At 54.6% G+C, this 18,955-nt stretch overlaps 3 protein-coding genes across 3 annotated transcripts; 2 read left to right on the top strand and 1 right to left on the bottom strand.

The window, feature by feature from the left end:
- Nucleotides 1-3,805: 3,805 nt before the first annotated feature.
- On the top strand, nt 3,806-5,200 carry INS49_012014 (uncharacterized protein; the record flags this gene model as incomplete). The annotated part of the gene is made up of 1 exon (XM_043172721.1): nt 3,806-5,200. The coding sequence occupies one exon, from the start codon at nt 3,806-3,808 to the stop codon at nt 5,198-5,200; it is 1,395 nt and encodes a 464-aa protein (XP_043024466.1).
- A 219-nt stretch (nt 5,201-5,419) lies between these two features.
- Nucleotides 5,420-7,543, bottom strand: INS49_012013 (uncharacterized protein; the record flags this gene model as incomplete). The annotated part of the gene is made up of 4 exons (XM_043172720.1): nt 5,420-5,509; nt 5,587-7,083; nt 7,172-7,225; nt 7,292-7,543. The coding sequence occupies 4 exons, from the start codon at nt 7,541-7,543 to the stop codon at nt 5,420-5,422; spliced, it is 1,893 nt and encodes a 630-aa protein (XP_043024465.1).
- Nucleotides 7,544-8,959: 1,416 nt separating this feature from the next.
- Nucleotides 8,960-18,764, top strand: INS49_012012 (uncharacterized protein; the record flags this gene model as incomplete). The annotated part of the gene is made up of 13 exons (XM_043172719.1): nt 8,960-9,134; nt 9,332-9,490; nt 9,560-10,970; nt 11,053-11,868; nt 11,960-12,165; nt 12,617-12,674; nt 13,112-13,177; nt 13,245-13,393; nt 13,463-13,818; nt 14,978-15,760; nt 16,325-16,366; nt 16,781-18,641; nt 18,697-18,764. 13 exons carry the CDS (start codon nt 8,960-8,962, stop codon nt 18,762-18,764), a joined length of 6,150 nt encoding a protein of 2,049 aa, XP_043024464.1.
- Nucleotides 18,765-18,955: the final 191 nt, after the last annotated feature.

The following is an 18,955-nucleotide window of genomic DNA, read 5'->3' as shown; positions in this document are numbered from 1 at the left end:
TTCGTCCAGGCCTGCTTCCTTCAGATATACACAATCGCAAGGTTGCAAATCCTGTTCAACGAACATAGGAACATTGAACAAGAGAGCACTACGAAGAAACAGAAATAATAGACCGATCAGAATCTGTGTAACTTATCGAACTGCTCAATACCTTCAAGACGTCAGGCTGAATAATTGCAAAGCAGTGAGGTATATGCGTAGAAGAGTCATGCTTTCAAGCTCATGAGTCTTCCCGAGGAGTGTATTGATTTAATAGTGAGACTACACCCCATTTATTTTTCTGTCAGTGTGGCGTACATATCTAGCCTCTAATGTTTCTTATGATTGGTTTAAATGGGTATCGCCCAGTTAAGGCAGGGGCTAGTAGATTGAGGATTACTTTTGGTCACACCACATACTAGAGAAGATGGGATCCAAGTTCTCAGTGCTCTAATTTCATACTTCTTTTGCGGTTCACGAGGTTGGATGCTTTCAAAAAGACACAGCCGAGCACCCCTCGAGTTTCGAGGATACCTGACACTTCACAGAATACCAAAAAGCAGGCCCTGCATGAGCCTCGAGAATTTGGAGCTTTTAGGCATCATATTGAATTGAATTACAGTGCCAGGAAATCCACATTTGCATCACTGCTCGATTCTAAGACCGAAGCTAAGGAGAGAGCCGTCATTTGCAAACTGATCATCAACGGTCTCCGGGTCTCTCAACTTTTGTACAGGCCGCCTCTACTGTTGCCAGATATGATTGGAAAAAGGGCCTCCAAAAAGGTCGACAGGGTTGAGGATCAAAAAGACCCTTCCAGGCCACCAGCCAGGGCGCGAACGCCCAGGTGGATCAGAATTCAGAACCCCCCCCCCCCCCCCCGCCCGCCCGGCCGACTAGAACGGCCAGTGAGCATCCTCAGGATTTTGCTAATAGCCAACGGGACTTGAACTCAGGACCACGGGGGCTTTCGTGCCCTCCAACTGTCCCGAATTGGCGACCCCGCCAGTTGTCGAAGTTTTCGTGAAAGGCGTTGCCCAAGAAGCTGGAGTCTAGGATCAGATGAATTGTGGGAGAGGGGAACTTTGTGTCCTTGTGGGGGCGGCTCTTCCATGACCTCCCGATGCGTATAGCACTTCTTTCCAGAGCTCGGAGCGGTCCTTCGGTCTCCCCCCCTGCCAATTCTGCAAGTCGACACAATTCCGTTAGTATACTTCGAGGCGAAACAGCTCAAGACTCAATCTGGATAAGCCTTGCACAGATCATGCCTGCAATGGAGAGCTGTTCCGAAGTAAACTGAGGAACAAGATGCACTGAGCGACATAAATTGGAGTAGTAACGTTACAGCAAAATACCAGACAATGGCATCGCACTTGCGAGACGATATGCAACCTCCAAAACACTCCAGTGACAAGTATGATGAGAGAAATTAAAAGATCAACCGCTGATCAGCCATGCGGATGAGATTTGTATAGAGAGCGCGGAATGGAATCGGTGTAAGCCCACGTATTTTCTCCGCTTGGCTGGATCTCCCGAGCCGTGGGTAATCTGCGGGAAAGAGTACAGTCGGTGTTTGAAAGCGATCCCGATGCATTGCAACCTGGAATCTGCAGAGTAGTACATGATGCTACTCAACACCCCCATGGCTTGACCACCTGTCATCCACACCCTGTGGAACAGCATGCCCGTTGGCAGGGCGGAGGGGACAGGGGTTTGCATTTGTACCGTGGCTCTGAGCCTGCGTGGACTACTAAGACGACTCCATCAGGATTACACAAACCCCACTGAGCCGCAAAGTCGTGCCTGGGGCCAACCCCATCTCTCGGCTGTGTTGGTCGACGCAGTGCATGCTGCTGTGCGGACTGGGCGGGCAGCCACCGATCTTTCCGAGGTCGCCGACCATGCAGTAGCCGGGGATTGCACGTGGAATAGTACGTTAATGCAGTATAGTTGGGAAATGACGAGCGAAGACAAAGGGAACCATCCCATTGTGTCCTACTTGGGAGGTTGAGCTTGACCGACGACAGCCGAGGCTTTGCCACCAAGGCATGCCTTCTCCCGGCGGTGGTCTGATGAATTGGGGCATGCAACTGGGGACTGTCGAGAGCCAAGGGGAATTCCGTAGCAAATGGCTACCAAGGGACAGAAAACCCTGAGTATATGGTTGGGTTTGCAGTCTCCCAACCAGCCAACATCACCAACCAGGACGAGGAAGGATGCGAAGATGGGGATCAATCCTGCTGGCCAGGCAACATCGAGATGGTGTATCACACTGAGCGAATGCCTGAAGCTTCGGCCAGCGAAAATGGAAAATTGATCTTCATGCTGAGCAATATGAAGAATAGAGGTGGGGAGGCCCGGGGCGGTACAGCGGGTGGCTGGCGGGACGAGATGATGGCAGATTACCTAGGTATGGCAGACTGGTTGAGGCGATGTTGTCCGGCTTAGTCAGGGGGCGGAGGACGGGGGAATATCTTGCCTGTCAGGCCTGTCTTTGCTGCACGGGAGAGGGGAGGACCCACTGGGCCGGGCTGGGCTGGCGGGGATGACAGAGCAAGTGCAAGGCCAGTCGGGTCACCCCGCGGAACTTTGACAGCCAGCAGCAGGTGACGATCAGACTGATTGATGAGTGAGAGACGAACTGATGACTGGCAGACAGACGGACAGACAACCAGACAATCAAACCTGATGTCCTCCCGAATGCCGACCAACATCTCTCACACACACACACACACACACACACACACACACACACACACATCATCCAGCAATCGCCGTCCCTTGCATCTGTCATGATTGCGACGGCGAGAAACTGAGCTGAGGATGCAGGCAAGGACGCGTTGGCTAAGCTGGAGTCGCTGCTGGTGACCAACCGTCGGGCAGGCTCGGTACCTTCGTTGGTCCTTTTTGCAGCACGCCTGCATGGCCTCACATTACACTGCGTCGCAGTTACCTCGCACCACATCGGTCGACCTTCCTCAATCAGGGGCCCAGAGCCGCCATTGCACTAATACCTGTAACGCCCTTGTGTGCCGCCCTCCCATGGTCCGCCAGAGAAAACGTGCGAATCCACCCTGGCAGCCTGACTTGGTCTCCCCGCTCGACCACGCCCGCCCGGAAGAAACCTTGCTGGCCAACAACGACATTGCGCCTCTCCAGTCTCCTGTTGAGAATTGATAAATGACTGCTGGGTGACTGTCGACGTGCATCCTGGGGGCGGAGAAATCTGTCCCCTTGTGCTGATCCTGGTCGTCATCCTGATTCCGCCCCAGCCAGAAAAAATCCATACATACACCGCAGATCCGCAGCGGCACACCTGAAGAGCCGCATTGTCTGATTGTCCTTTTGCTTACCAAGGGATCGGGAAGAGAAAAGGAAAAAAACGTGGCGCTCCCCGCTGCTCGCCGTGCTTCTTCCTCTCCAACTTTCCGTCTGTAGCGCATACGCAAGACACACTACTGTCAAGGGAATCGTCTTGGAAGCTTTGCTCGGAGCCTCCTCACTGGCCAGCCAAGCCCCAAGAGGCGCTTTTCCTCACGTGGTTTCGCGGATTCGCACAGGGAACCACTCGACGAGGCCCCCAAGCCGGGGCCATCTTGCTGACTGCAGCCTAGGTGCTTCTCTGGGCTCTGCTGCAGGGCGCTGAGCCGGGCCGGGCTGGGCTGATGTGAGACCCTCCACCACGGAAGAGGACCCCTCCCGCTTCTTTTTTTTCACCACACAGCCAGCTCCTGTCTGCCGATCGAGCCTCTTCTGCCCCTACCCAGCAGGAAAAGAAACCGTTTATTTAGGCGCCGTCTGTCCCGTCTTGGGGATCGAGGGCACAATGGACATCCGCGACCTGTTAATCGATCCGCCGCCCGACATGGTAGCAAACCAGGACGGCACACTTTCCGCAGCGGCACGACCTCCGCCCAGCGCTGGCGACCACGAGGCCGAAGCGACAGCCGGCCAACCAGCAGCGGCAGCCGAAATCCGCTCTGCTCTCACCTCTGCGCCCACGCCTCACGATGATGGATATGCGCCGGCTCACAAGCCGACGTACGACGAGACCCCAGCACAGCCAGACTCATCAAATGATGCACCTGCGGCCTCCGCGAATGAGATCACCTTCCATGACTCCTCCGCCGCGGCCTCGGGCTCCGGGCCCGGCTCGTCGTCCGGCGGCGGCGCCGGCAGCAGCACCCACCCGGACTCGGACAACGCCAGCCTCAACGCGCCGTCGAGCTTCTCGGTGGGGCTGAGCATCGACACGGACGACAGCGACGCCGACTCGGCGCTGGGGTCCGTGCGCGCGCAGTCGTCGTCCGTGTCGGCGTCGTCGTCCATCTTCGACTTTGTCGAGGAGCACGGGCGCACGTGGCACCGGTACCACGAGGGCAAGTACTTCATGCCCAACGACATCCCCGAGCAGGAGCGGCTGGAGCTGCAGCACTCGATCAGCGTGCGCCTGTTCGGCGGGCTGAGCCTGGCGCCCATCGACCGGCCCAACCGCGTGCTGGACATCGGGACCGGCACCGGCATCTGGGCCATCGAGTTCGCCAACGAGCACCCGGAGTCGGACGTCATGGGCACGGACCTGAGCCCCATCCAGCCCGAGTACGTGCCGCCCAACTGCCGCTTCGAGGTCGACGACGCCGAGGACGAGTGGGTCTTCAACCACCGCTTCGACTACGTCCACGCGCGCTTCATGTGCGGCTCCTTCAGCAACTTCCCGGAGATCTTCCGCTCGTGCCTCGACAACCTCGAGCCCGGCGGCTGGGCCGAGTTCCAGGACTACTACGTCAAGATGCAGTGCGTCGACGACTCGCTGGCGGGCACCGCCCTCGAGCGCTGGAACGACTGCGTCCTCGAGGGCGTGCGCCGCATGGGCAAGAACGGCCTCGCGGCGGCGCGCTTCAAGGCGCAGATGCTCGACGCCGGGTTTGTAGACGTTGTGGAGAGGAAGTTTGCGCTGCCCGGGAACCCGTGGGCCAAGGGCGAGGACCAGAAGATGCTGGGCATGATGCAGATGGAGAACATCCTCGACGGCCTGCACGGCTTCTCCATCGGGCTGTTCACCAAGATGCTGGGCATGGCCGCCGAGGAGGTGGAGCTGATGCTCATGGAGGTCAGGAAGGATCTGAGGAACACAAAGATTCATTTCTACTACATTGTGTTAGCGCCCCCCCCCCCAATATCTTCCTTGTGTGTTCCTCTGACCCCGGGCTCCGCTTGCTGACGACTACCTCACAGTTACTCTGTATATGGCCGGAAGGCACCATGACGGTGATGACATTTAATGACGATAGATTCACGCCTATGATACCACACACACAATGACATCTATACATATTGAACATATCCCAAAATGAAACTTTTGTCAAGAGGGGAGAAATATAATCATGAACCAGACCAATATCCTTATTCCGTGGCTCATGCATCCAAAACCCATTAACGTTCACCAAAAATACAGGCCTGGCATAGAGGCGCTGTCAAACCAGCTCATTGCACCCTGCCCTTCAGGCACGAACATTGCGTCCGTCATGCGCTGCAGTTTGTCAGATTGAGTCAATGGGCGCACGCCGCTTGGGGACACATTAAGAGAAAGAGACAAGAAATACTGACCGTAAAATCCCAGTCCTCCGTCAGCCCCGGCGACGGGCCAAACTCGTCCACGATCGCCGGCGCCCCCTGCTGCTTGGTCCGCTCCACCGTCGCCTCCATGAGCGGCACGCACCTCTCGGCAGCCTTCTGGCCCTCCCCGATGAGGAACCGCGCGAGCTCCGCCCTGTCCGCGATGGGCCCCCGCTGGAGGGCCTGGGTCTGCGCCACCAGCAGCGACGACATCAGGAAGCCCTTGACGCTCGTCTCGCCCGCCTCCATGCACCGCCAGGACCAGGCCATGATCTCCTCCGTCACGGCGGCGAGGTCGCGCCTCAGGCGCGTGGGGCCGAGGCCCTCGTCGTCCTGGAGCTGCGCGTGCAGCTCCATCGGGATGGTGAAGGACACCTGCACGGCGGCTGTCCGGAAGAACCCCGACCCGCAGGTGATGAGCCTCGCCAGGAGCTCCTCGCTTGACACCGAGGAGCCTGCCGACGGCGTCGAGTACACGCTCTGTGCCGAAGCTGTGATGCCGGCGATAGATGAGGATGGCCAGGTGGCGCACCAGATCTTCAGGAGGTTGTCGACGACCATTTGTCTCGAGAATGCATAGGCTGGGGATTCGAGGGACGCGGCAAAGTAGGGCATGTGGAGTGTGCAAAGGTACCGGTTCATGATGACCTCGGCCGCAAGGGCTGCGAATCTGGCCGATGGCTGGTCTCGGAGCGGGTGGAGGCTACGGCGGAGCTCTTTGAAGGCTTCTTTGACTTCTGTGTCGAGCTGAAGCGTGTCCTCGTAGGCCACGCCTGTCATATTGAGATCGTTGAGAAATTTCGTAATTTTCATTCTAACAGGGTACGTCGCCCGCAAAGCTCTTGGAACCGACATAATAGTTGGATCGCTGCTGTCGTCCGGTATATGGCTAAGCCCAGCTGTGAGTGCCTCGTCATCCATGTTGCTCGGCGCTTCTGCGTCGAAGTCGTTCATAGAGAGCAGTGGCGGCCCGCCCTTGGACATGCTTGCCTGTAAGGACATCTCCAGTATGGTATTCCAGAGCCGCCGTCTCATCTCTGCTGCCAAGGGTGTCATCTCGGGAAGATGTCGTGGGTCACGATGGAGACCCATGGTAATTGCAGTCCTGATAAGCGAGCCTGATGCGATCCATATGCTGTCGCCACTGATATCGACGGCTTCCATGGCAAGGAGGAGCAGGATTCGCGTCTGGACCGTCTGGATCCTCAAACGACTCTTAAAGACGGGCTCGGAGAGATAGGTCTGGGCTTCGTAGATCCACCTTGTTGCTTCGGTGCGTAGGGAGAAATTGTGGTCATACGTGACCGCACCGAGAGCGAGGACGAGTTTGAGTTGGACGAGGAAATAGGTTTCGGGCTGGGTGCCGGGTTTGGCCCAGATGGCTTCGTAGTCTCTCTTGAAAGCGGGAATGTGTAAAACTCGGTACACTGTCTCGAAGGTCTCGAGATATCGGCCGACAAGCCCATCGGCGAGATGCCGGGGGTATATCTGGTGTTGGGGGGCAAGGCCATGAAGGTGCCCGCTGGCTCTTGACGACCCGTGCAAGGGTTTTGCATTTATCAATTATATCTAACACCTTGGGCTTGCCCTCCCTAAGATATGGCTCGATTATCGCGACAAAGCTTTTGGTCTAGTGCAGTCAGCTCGCCAAGTACACTCACAATGCTTCGTCAACCGGGGATCCAGGATTACTCACAATAGGAACAGCACCGTTCATCCAATGACTTTGGCCAAGTAATCGTGTCTTGTGTGAGATACTCCGAGACATCAATGCAGACCGGCCAAACAAGCTGCTGGCAGTGTTGCTGCCGTGCACATGGAACGTGCCTGCGAACTTGGACGAGGTTGTCTCGATGTCGGTGGCAGGAGTCGCAACCGTCGCGGTGTGCACAGGTTTTGGTATAGCCTTGAATAGCTGCTGCTCCAGATGTCGAATTTTGCTTTGCATCAAGTCGATGTCACGGGTAGACACTTGGGTGGTATCGGTTGCGGGCGAGGTGGGCTCTCCTGCCACACTTGCTGATGAGTCTAGACATGTTGAAGTAGTGGAGGCCGTCAGTGCCGCGGGAACATTCCCATTCGATATTTGGAGAGGTTGTGCAGGAGCATGGCGGTGATCTGGTTGGATTGAGCGCGGTCGAGGTCGTGGTGGCCGTGGTTCCTCGTCGTAGACGCAAGCTTCCTTCCTCCTGGACCGCACGCAGTTGCTGCATGGGCTTTGTCGGTTGCATCTTGTCTTCCGTCTCCTGCACACTGAGCAAGACCTGATTTATGTGAGTGATCAGTACCAATGATCAGAATGATGTTGTGATCCGCACCCTATCGGCTGGTGGGGCTTATATGTAACCTACGTGGTGGGCCGCCTGCGCTGTCGCTCCGGCTCCATCGTGACGTGAATTGGGACCAGGGCTCACACTGTGGACAGCGAATTGGAACTGTGAAGGCTTCTATACTGTGCGGTTATACAAAAAAGAACTCGGGAAGCGAAGTAGGCTTGGCCTCGAGAGAAAATAAGTTCGGAGATCAGCAATATGTTTGAGCTCTCAGCGCTGGCAGGAGCATAATCGAGCCGACTGCATCATGGGTGTCTGTCGTCCGCCGTTTTCCGACCCCGACCCCGACGGCCATCCTTGCTCCGAGTTCCGAGCCCAACTTCATGCCATCTCTGGCGTCTTGATTATAAATAGACTGTCGCCTTAGCTGTTATGGTAAGGGAAAAACACTTTTAATTTGTCAGTGCGCCGGGGCGTGTCTGTCCTGGGGAATCAATAATGATGGTGTACCTCTTTGGCTCACTCCAAATTGTGTGTGAGCAGTATGGGAAAGTGCAGCTGTGACGATTAGTGGAGGCTGGAACCTGCTCCAAGTAGCCTCCCTAGCAGAAGTGGCAGAGCAAATGCTCCAACCGTTTACCGCGGGTTGTTTTCGTTTTTGTGTATCGGAACTGGTGGCCTCATGAGATGTATCAAAGATTTCTGATAGCCCAGAATGATTTCTGAGTGCAACAAGACTGTGAGGCCCAAGCTGCATCTCTTGGGTGCGCCCTCTCGCAGCTGAACTCCATGTCTCCTCCTCCTCCTTCCGTTTGAAGGCGCCTGAGAAGGCTAAGCACAGACCATATGCACATGTAAGGTACTCAGGTACCATGGACTTTCTTTGTCTGTTACTGCCACTTTTTTTTGTGACGCGTTTGCTGGTTGTGACTTCCAACAGCCACGCGTTTCACACTGAATTTCCTCTCTCCTTCGTTGACAAAACAACTCGTCGAATTCCCTTCCCAGAGACGGAGACACCATCAAAAAACTCATAAAGGCGCGTAGCCTGCTGCTTGTGCTTGAGGGTCCTTTCATGCCTCACATGCAGGATGGCTCCAGCACCGACTCCAGCACCGTTCAGCGTTGGTCTGCTTTGCGCCTACAAACAGTACAAGGCAGACACCGAGACGATTGCCAGCTGGCTCAAGACAACCGCCGTCAAGCATGGCTACAAGTTTGATGGTCAGGATGGAACAACCATTCGAACCTCAGACTTTATCCCCAGTGAGTTCCTTCGTCCGTTCCAGTCCCTGTCTTCGTGTGTCCTTTTCCCTTCAGCAAACTCGCAGCATTCATGCAGAGTTGGGAATGGTTACCGCCCCCAAGAAAGTATCATCTTGCGCATTCCTTGTGTAGACAGATGCTTCCATTCAGGGAACACTGGCAGATTATCTTGATTGCTAACATCTGTTCCCCCGTAGTGGCCCAGCAGATTGTTGCCGATGTCAAACAAGCCCGGTTCACCCTACATCCATCCATTCATCAAGCGTTCCGTCGAGCCATAATTTCTCGGAAGGATTGTACTGCTTGGTATGAGGAGAACACAGAGGGCCAGTGGACAAGCAACGTGAAACATGCCTGTATGGCCCAATTCTAACTAGGCGCACGAAGAAAAGAATCAAATCATCACAAGGCTGACACCCCAACAGATTTCACCAACATCTTGATGACCGCGTGGGATATTCTCCTCGCCGCAGCCGACTCTTCCAAGCCTGAGTCTAGGACCCTGAAGCCAATTCGAAAGCGGGACATACCAAAGGCTCGGACAGCAGTTGCGGAGCACAAAATTGACGTCTCGTCCAATCGCTTTGCTGCAGTGTACATCGACGCTGGGGGTGACGAAGACAACGATGACCTGGATGATGCAGACGCTGAAAGCTCCAAACTCACTGGCATTCCCACGAAAGGAAAGAAATCCAAGAGATCCTACACGGCACCGCCTACGACAATAATCCCTGACGAGGATCAGGTGGAGGAAGAGTTCTGGTTTGCTATACAGTCCTTTCTTCAGGAGCAACAGAAGGTCCGGGAAGAGGTGAGGCGCTACTGGAAAGATTTCAAAGGCGACGAGAGCCACCTTATCATGGCCACTTTCGGAACGCGCATGGCCATCGATCTCATCCGCCGATCAGAGATCGAACTGGGCCTGCAGGTGAACCGACCAGCGAGATTTCCTGAGGACAAGTATCCGGTCTCTACCTTTCCCGCCCTGCTTGTTGGCACGAAGCAGCAGAACAGACGGCTTTTCGATTCTCCGCTTGACGGGTTTGTCCTGGTACCGAGCCGTCTGAATGAGCTGACCCTCTACAATACCTATTCGACTCTCAAGTCCTGGTGCTACTTCCTGAGAGACGATCCTACCTACAAAGTCAGCAAGAGGTTGTTTTCAAATGAAGAGGTCAGACGATTGATTTTGAAAATCTCCTGGGTCAGATCGATCGTAGATCAGCGACTGCCATACGAGGATGACATTACCAGAGGCGTGAAGAAGGCCCTGCAGTGTGGGGAGGTCCCAATCTGGACAGTGTTTGCCATGAGGTTGCTGCTCGACATGGAAGATGTCCTCTACGAGTGTCCATTCTTACCCTGGCAGGACGCTTCTCAACATACCTTGAAGCATGCTCACACACCTCTGACTCACTGGCATCACCAGACAGGCTGTCGTCACATTCCCCTTGCCGAGGAAACCTTGGATGAGGACTTCTCGAAGGAGCGTCTTGTTAAGCGCAAACCGTCCCTTGCAAGCAAGCCTATAAGCATGCTAGAGAAGGTCAGGTCCTTGGAAGGCCCTAGGAAGAAAGGAATAGCGAAAAAGCGGCCGGCAAAGAAAAAACTCCCGAAGGCTGTCAAGGTCGATGACGAGGGCGGGCCATGTACGTGCGATGACTGCCTGAGGTGCGGCTACGACTGGTACGAAAAAGACGTCAGGCGTGCTCTCGACTGGATGATCGATGTGGAGCAAGGCCCAATGCCTTTTGCTCCACATTCTTCTGAGAAAATCAGGATGAATCCACTGCACTGCGGTCTGATCAAGTATGACCTTTACCGATCGCGCCAGGTGTAAGTCGTCCCTTGTTCATCCATCATTGGCGGCTCACAATCCGCACCCACCCGTCCCATCCACTAAAGGTTCCCGAAACAGGAGTGCGCTGTACCAGAACACCCACGACAACCGGGATATCTGGACCATGATGTACATTTATGCGGCTGGTCGATCGGCTTTCCCAGATTCCCTCCCCTGGCCCGACATGGAATTCTTGCTCTACCAGCAAGATGAAAAACACGTGTTCTTCGGAGGACGGCCGAAGAACGTCGAATGGACAGCTCGGAAATGGCTTTTGGCATTGGGCAAGTCCTCCAATGACTACTCTTACAGAGACTTGGGCCACGTACAATGTTGTAGCTCGCGGTTCTGGATTAATTACAGGAAGTGGCGACCCTTGAAGGACAACAGTGTCTTGGGCGGGTTCATCTCGTCTCGAATGCACTGCTGCGATGTCCATCATGCAATTGCGCAGGACAACTTCATGGAAATGATTCGAACGATGCATACCCCTGACGTACTGTCGCGCCTGGCTCGCATGCTTGACATGAGCCAGGATGAAGCGAAGGCGTTTGTGGCAACTTGGACTAGTCGGCTGCACAGCTGGACATTGAAGGACATTCTAGAGCTCACTCAGATGTACCTTGCTGTGGACCTTGCGGATATTGGATTCGACTGGGCCGCATTGGATTCTGCCTGCTCAGAGATGTGGAAGGAAGCTTTCCCTCTTCTGCGGGTTAAGCACTCCAACGCCGGAGAGGATGACGACCACCACTGTGACCATGAGGCCTGTGATGTTGGCACTCAGCCGTCGACTTGGACCACGATGATCCTCAGTCAGGCCGCCGAGGTTGAAATCGACCTGTCGGAAAAGAAGAAAAAAGATCCCGGTGTGTGCCCAGGAGCTCGAAAAAGGTAGTCCCGCCTTCATGAAGCTGTGGTCGCTCATTCAGGCTCATTGTCGAAAGAGAGTCAACACAGCTCTTGGTCAGGGGATCTTTTCCAGCTTTGCTGCGGAAGAGGGCCTTGTCAAACTGTTGGACACGAGAAACGAGAAGCCTTACCCGGCCCGAATCGTGGCTCCTCACGTCCAGAAATGCTTCAAGGGATACCCGGAGGACCTTGCGAAGCAGAGCAGTTCGATGATTCTTGCCGAGAGAGTCATGGCTAGCGATACCGGTGCACTTCGCACTCCGAAGACGACCAAGCGCGGTACGTGAGGGCCAACAGCGACAGTTGCTTGGGCTGAATTTGTGCCGAGGCAGAATGAGCGGTGACGAACATCGGAAAATTCTATGGTATCATATTTTGACCTTGCTGTTCAGGCTTTGCACGGGTATGTAATACATCTGTCGCAGAAGTGGGAACATTTGGAGTTATGAGGCGAGAAGATGTGCCGATTGCGAAGGAGTTACCAGTAAAGTCCGGAGTGCCATGCTTTCCCCTGTCGTCTGGGTCTTTTGCACAAACACAAAATTTGCTGGAAGAGTTGTCTGTGACTACACAGCATCTGGCAGTCTATCAAATTTAGAATGAACACTTTGCTTTTGAGATAAAAATGTCCCTTCCGTCTTTGAGCCGGGCCTGCCGTCAATTAGTGAGGCTCGTGTGTCTGCTGCCCTGAGCGCTGTGGTCAGGACCAGGTTTGGTGGAAACCTGACAGCGGATCTCGCCAAGAAGCATATGGCGCAACCACACAACGCCAAAGAGGGTAAAGAAGCGTGTGCGGCTCCATGCACGCAGACGATGTCAGACTTGACACCTAAGGCCGATATCGATCTACAAGAGTCACGCACTGCTCCAATATAAAGGTGGTGGTTGAACGTGAATGTGCTTAAACATTCTCCCGTGCTTAAAGCCTGACACTTCAGAACCTTCGCTTCGTTCCAATCGTTTTACCATGCCAGTCTACAAGCACAATGGCCCCGTCGACTGCGCGGTGGTTTTGACGCCAGCAATGTCCGGGGCAAGTTGGCCATCGTAACAGGAGGTAGGATACCCTTTCCTTGGTCAGATCTGTTATGCTCTCACATGCTGATCGTGGTCAAGGAGCAAATGGGATTGGCGAGGCATATGTCCGGGCGCTTCACTCTGCTGGGTGGGTGGTCCACTCTCTTCAAGGCTGCCGAGCGAACTTGTGAAGCTGAGGTGTTCGCAGCTGTAAAGTGATCATAGGCGATGTCAACGTCGAAAAGGGCAAGAGTCTGGAGGCAAAGCTGGCCGGGTACGAGATTCCAAGACATTTTCGTGTGCTTGCTAGCAAGTCAGGTCAAAGCTGACGGTGGACTCAGGACAAAGTTTGTCAAATGCGACACCACGGAGTGGGAGGACCAGCTGGAGATGTTCCGCACCGCAGCCAGCTTTTCTGACGACGGTCGGATATCATACGTCGTAGCCAAGGCGGGAATCGCTCGCGCCGACGAGGTGTTCTCCTACTCTGGTAATTATCAAGCACCGCAACCATGCATGTATGCTTCGGAAAGAAGACGCCCCCACTGACGCCCACCAGGAGACGACCAGGAGCCCACAAAGCCCGACCTCAGCATCACAGACGTGAACATCACGGGTACCCTGTACACTGCCAAGCTCGCCTTCCACTACTTCGTGAAGCAGAACGGCACGGAGCCCACGCCGGCGCAGCAGGACACGTGCCTCGTGCTCATCGGCTCGGGGGCCGCCTTCCTCGACTGCCCGCGGGGCCCGCAGTACTCTGCGTCCAAGTGGGCGGCGAGGGGGATCATGCACTCTCTGCGGCGCACCGCGCACTACTACGGCAGCCGGGTGAATGTCATCTCGCCGTGGTACGTGCGGACCAACATCCCCTCCGAGGAGGCGTTCCGGAACGTGGGCGGGGGTTGGGGTCGAGTTTGCCACAGCAGAGGACGCGGGGCGGTGCTTGCTTCGTATCCTTGCCGATGCTGGTGTTAACGGGCACTCGTTCTTCGTGTGTGCTCGGAAGTGGGCGCCGGAGAGTGGATTTGTTGATCTCGGGATCGACGAGTATGGTAGTGAGCTTATTCAGGAGATTCAGAGGGATCAGCTTTTGTCTGCGCCGGTTGAGGCGGGTCTGTTTATTGATCCTTATGAGGGTGGGAAGAAACCGAAGTGAGAGCGTGCTTGTTATGCTGAGGTTGGGTCGAACCACCTTGGTGGATTTTCGTCATACAGGCCATGAACGGGCAAGGCTGTTCAATGTCAGTGGGAGGACGCGCACTCAGCTTTTGCTGCTTGGGTGCTTCTCACCATAGGCTGTTAGCCAAGGCCTTCATAGACGATGTAGAATACAGCAATTGCGCAGGATTCAGAATCAAAGCTCGAGCAGACGGCGGCACCTATGGATGGTCTTAGTGGCATGGAAACCCATCGCCTGTCGCAGTGCGTATCCAGTATCAAGAGAATATTGACATGGATCCAAAGTCGTAATACAGTGGTTGCGCACACTTTGATCTGCCGGCCCGTCGCGGAATGTTGGCCGTGATAGATTTGAGAGTATAACGGCCTTCAGTGCGCAGTTAGATGGAGAAGTGGTTCTGTTGACCTCCATTACTGTCTTTGTCTCTACACAATGCTATATTTGAATTCTGGATAATGGAGCGGCTCTATTTTCAACACAGCAATGGATTGTATTCCTTGGTCTTTCATAACCAAACAAAGCAGGTCTCGCTTTAAGGACGATGCCTAATTATTCTCAATAGAAACCAAGACAGTATATAGAATCAGGGCGTCTCAGTAGGCGCGTGAAGTGCCTCAAGGAATGTTTCCTGCATAATGATATTTCAGCCTAGTGAAGACGCCTTTCTGCTTGTGAGTTTACTAATTGTTTCGTGACCTTAATTGTTCGACCCCCAACAATACGTACCTACAGGTATCTCCACCATTGTTGCCATCGATGTCGCGCAAGAGAAGACTTGATCTTGATGATCAAGAACCCAGCAACCCAGCCAACGGAAGGCTGGAAGTAGTTCGCCCAAGGTTCTGGAAGCCTTGGTCTCAACCTGGGAAAGGTAGGCGTCGGGATGTGCAGGCAAAAGAGACTGCCATGGAGCTGCAGGCTGCTTACGATGGCATGGTCAACCTGGAAGGCGAACTTACCTTCAACCAACAGCGTCATTCATTTGAATACATTTTCTGGCCACCCTTGCCAGGATGGTGCCTCATACCATTCAACATCTCGGAGAAGAGAATCCGCTCAGAGAATGGCGAATTGACTCCAATCCGTTACGGGCTCGGCCAGAAATACGGAGATCAGATGTGGAAAGTTGGTGTGCTCGGGTTCTTCCAGTCGTGGAGGCAATATGGCCAGATCTTTGACCATCTTCTCATCCCCGTTCACTTTCCGTGGCAGGACGACAGCACACCAGATGAGGAGGTCCCAATGTTTGGACTCGTCCATATGGAGAAGGGCTGCAAGACGGCCTACTTCCATGTGATGACCGAGTGGCAGCAGGAAACCTATGACAAGCCTGAGTGCACCAAGCTGTGGGCAGAAAATCTTGTGCAGCAGCTGACGTCTGAGCAGGGTGTTGATAAGGCCTTGTTCTTCGGAGACTCCTCTATCGAGATTAGGTACGTTCCCAATCGAGTCGGCCCCGAGTGGCAGAATCTTGGATGGCGAGGCCGGGACATGACGGAGCTCAGCAAGCTGAGCTTTTACTACATCGTGTATGCTGCCACACAGCTCGCAGTCCATGGGGTACAGGACGCAGAGATTCCTGAGTTTGGGCTTGAAGAGGTCTTCATCGGCCTGGCTCAGACGCTCTTGGGCGTGAGCACTGCTTTGGATAACGCGGACGAGGGGAGGAAGACTGTCGGAGGCGGGATCAAGCCTCGGGTGGACCGAAATGCTTCGGATACACTGCAAGCTCATCGAACATGGCTCGACCGTGTGCTTCCTTCTGTAGTGGAGGAGTACGACGCAGCTTTCTCGAGCAGCCTTCAACCGAATTCCAAACGAGGACAAAAGAAAAGGAGGCTCGCCATGTGAGGTGAGGCAGGATGTTAGAGTAGCTAGCCTCGAGAAGCAGGCCCAGTGCAAGAAAACACTGTAGCTTGATGAAACCACACTGCAGTGCATAAAATGGAATCCAACGAGCATACTTGGCAGATGACATGATTCCCCTGATTTCCTGGCAGTTTTACTCAGGGATTTGACGATGCTAACCACGAAAAAAAAAAAAAAAACAATGCTTATTACCGAGGTACATCCCAATGAAACAGAAGTGCATCTGGATAGCTACTTAGATATTTGCCTTCAATCCTTCTTGTTACACCGTCTCAGGGTTAGGTGTCTGTGGCTCACCCCTGAAGGCTGCAAGAGCGAGATCCAGAGCTGCAGCCTGCAGGTGTGCCCCTCTATGCTGACCCGCCGAAGCTCGAGCTCGAGCTCCATTGCGACATCGTCGTCATCTGGCCCGTCATTCCCTCAGCCTTCCACTCGCGACTAAACCGCGCATTTCCAGCCGCATAGCCAACAACGCATCGCCAATCCCGCCATTGCCTAGTATGGAGCTCTAGGGACGCTGGTCAACGGTGCTGGAGAGATGGGAGCAGAGCTGGCCACGGCAGAAACAACACCACCACTATGATATTACGATCCATCCTACTCCCGCGGGGAGGCCACTCGGCGCTTTGCTACTCGCGCGCCCACCATCATTACCAATTGCGCATGCACCTGCTGCCACCGACCTCAAGTACCTCAAGTATACGAGCGTTTTCGTCGACAAGCCCTCAACGGGAGTCTCCTCAGAATCCTATCCATCCGAACAAAGCAACCTCTGCTTCTACCTCAACCTCCCCTTCTGCTTCCACCAGCAAATCTACGAACCAGCCTGCGAAGAATGGCGAAGTCAAAGCCACCAAGGCGCCCTCTCCACCGAACCCATCGGTCGACCCGCTAGCACCAATAGAAAAGTCGGTCCAAGAACAACGCAAGGCAGACTGGGCCATCATCAAAGAGATGTCCCATTACCTCTGGCCGAAGGATAGTTTTGGGACCAAGCTGCGGGTCGGGCTGGCCGTGTCTCTGCTCGTAGGTGCCAAAGTTCTGAACGTCCAGGTGCCATTTTATTTCAAGAGCATTGTAGACGCGATGAACATTGACGTCGCTTCCACGGGCGGCACCGTCGTCACGGTTGCGAGCACCATGATCTTCGCATATGGCGCGACGAGGATAGGGGCCACCGTCTTCCAGGAGCTGCGGAACGCTGTCTTCGCGTCAGTCGCGCAGAAAGCCATTCGAAAGGTGGCGTGTGATGTCTTCGACCACTTGTTGCGGCTGGACTTGAGCTTTCATCTATCCAAGCAGACTGGTGGTTTGACGAGGGCCATCGACCGTGGAACGAAGGGTATCAGCTTCCTGCTGACCAGCATGGTCTTCCACGTTATCCCCACAGCTCTGGAGATCACAATGGTGTGCGGCATCCTGACATACCAGTACGGCGGTTCTTTTGCGGCCATCACGGCGATCACCATGGCGACATACAGTGCCTTCACAATCTGGACAACTGCTTGGAGGACTAAGTTCCGAAGGCAGACCAATGCAGCAGACAACAAGGCATCTACGGTGGCTGTCGACTCACTCATCAACTACGAGGCCGTCAAGTATTTCAACAACGAAAAGTTCGAGATTGCACGGTATGACAAGGCACTACAGCAGTACGAGAAGTCGTCGATCAAGGTCGCCACGTCTCTTGCTTTTCTCAACTCGGGACAGAACATCATCTTCTCTACCGCCCTGACAACTATGATGTACCTGGGCGCCAATGGCATAGCTACAGGCAGCCTGACAGTGGGTGACCTAGTCATGATCAACCAGCTTGTGTTCCAGCTTTCAGTCCCACTCAACTTTCTTGGGTCAGTGTACCGGGAGCTGAGGCAGAGTCTCTTGGATATGGAGACTCTCTTCAATCTTCAAAAGGTCAATGTCACTATTACTGAGCCGCATAATGCGCGCCCACTGGCACTGCCCAAGGGCGGTGAAATCCGCTTCGAGAATGTCACGTTCGGCTACCATGCGGACAGACCTATCCTTCGCAACCTCAACCTCGTGATTCCCGCCGGGAAGAAGGTCGCCATAGTCGGACCTTCGGGTTGTGGAAAGTCGACCCTGCTGAGACTACTGTTCCGATACTACGACGCGCAGGAAGGCCGCGTTCTGATAGACGATCAGGACATCCGACAGGTCCAACTTGACAGCTTGCGCCGATCTATCGGGGTTGTCCCGCAAGACACTCCGCTCTTCAATGACACGATCGAGCACAACATCCGCTACGGTGACATTAACGCGCCGGAGGAGCGTGTCATCGCTGCCGCTAAGCGAGCTCGGATCCATGACACCATTGAGTCCTTGAAGGATGGTTACAGCACCAAGGTTGGCGAGCGCGGTCTGATGATCTCAGGAGGCGAGAAGCAGCGTCTTGCGGTATCGCGGTTGCTTCTGAAGGACCCACCTCTGCTCTTCTTCGACGAGGCTACCAGCGCCCTCGACACGCACACAGAGCAGGGCTTGATGCAGAACATCAACTCCATCCTGAAGGAAAAGAACCGTACCAGTGTATTTGTGGCACATCGGCTGAGGACAATATATGATGCCGACTTGATTATTGTGTTACAAGGTGGGACAGTCGCGGAAAGCGGCACGCACCGGGAACTGGTGGACCAGGGTGGTGTGTACTCTGAACTTTGGAGTGGTAAGTGCACCTTTCTACATGACCGCGACAAAGGTATGTTACTGACGAGTAACAGCACAAGAAACACTGTTCCAGGAGAACGGCGAGGAAGCAGGGGAAGAGAAGGACGAATCTTCGCGATAAGATTACCCAATGTGTCACTAATCGGCTCCACGGCATTTTGAGCATCGCCACCCCGCCACACAACTGCAAGGACATTCATCGATGCGTGTCTTTGGCATCCCCTGTGAACATCTTCGAAAATGAGGGGAGGCGTCGGCCGATAGGTCTCTCGGCTCGCCTAAATCGTGCACGAGCATGCCTCTGCCAGCAGC

Source organism: Diaporthe citri (assembly GCF_014595645.1).
Source record: "Diaporthe citri strain NFHF-8-4 chromosome Unknown scaffold_5, whole genome shotgun sequence".
Classification (NCBI taxonomy): domain Eukaryota; kingdom Fungi; phylum Ascomycota; class Sordariomycetes; order Diaporthales; family Diaporthaceae; genus Diaporthe; species Diaporthe citri.
Note: the sequence above shows the minus strand (reverse complement) of the source record. Positions and strands in the feature narration are given on the sequence as shown.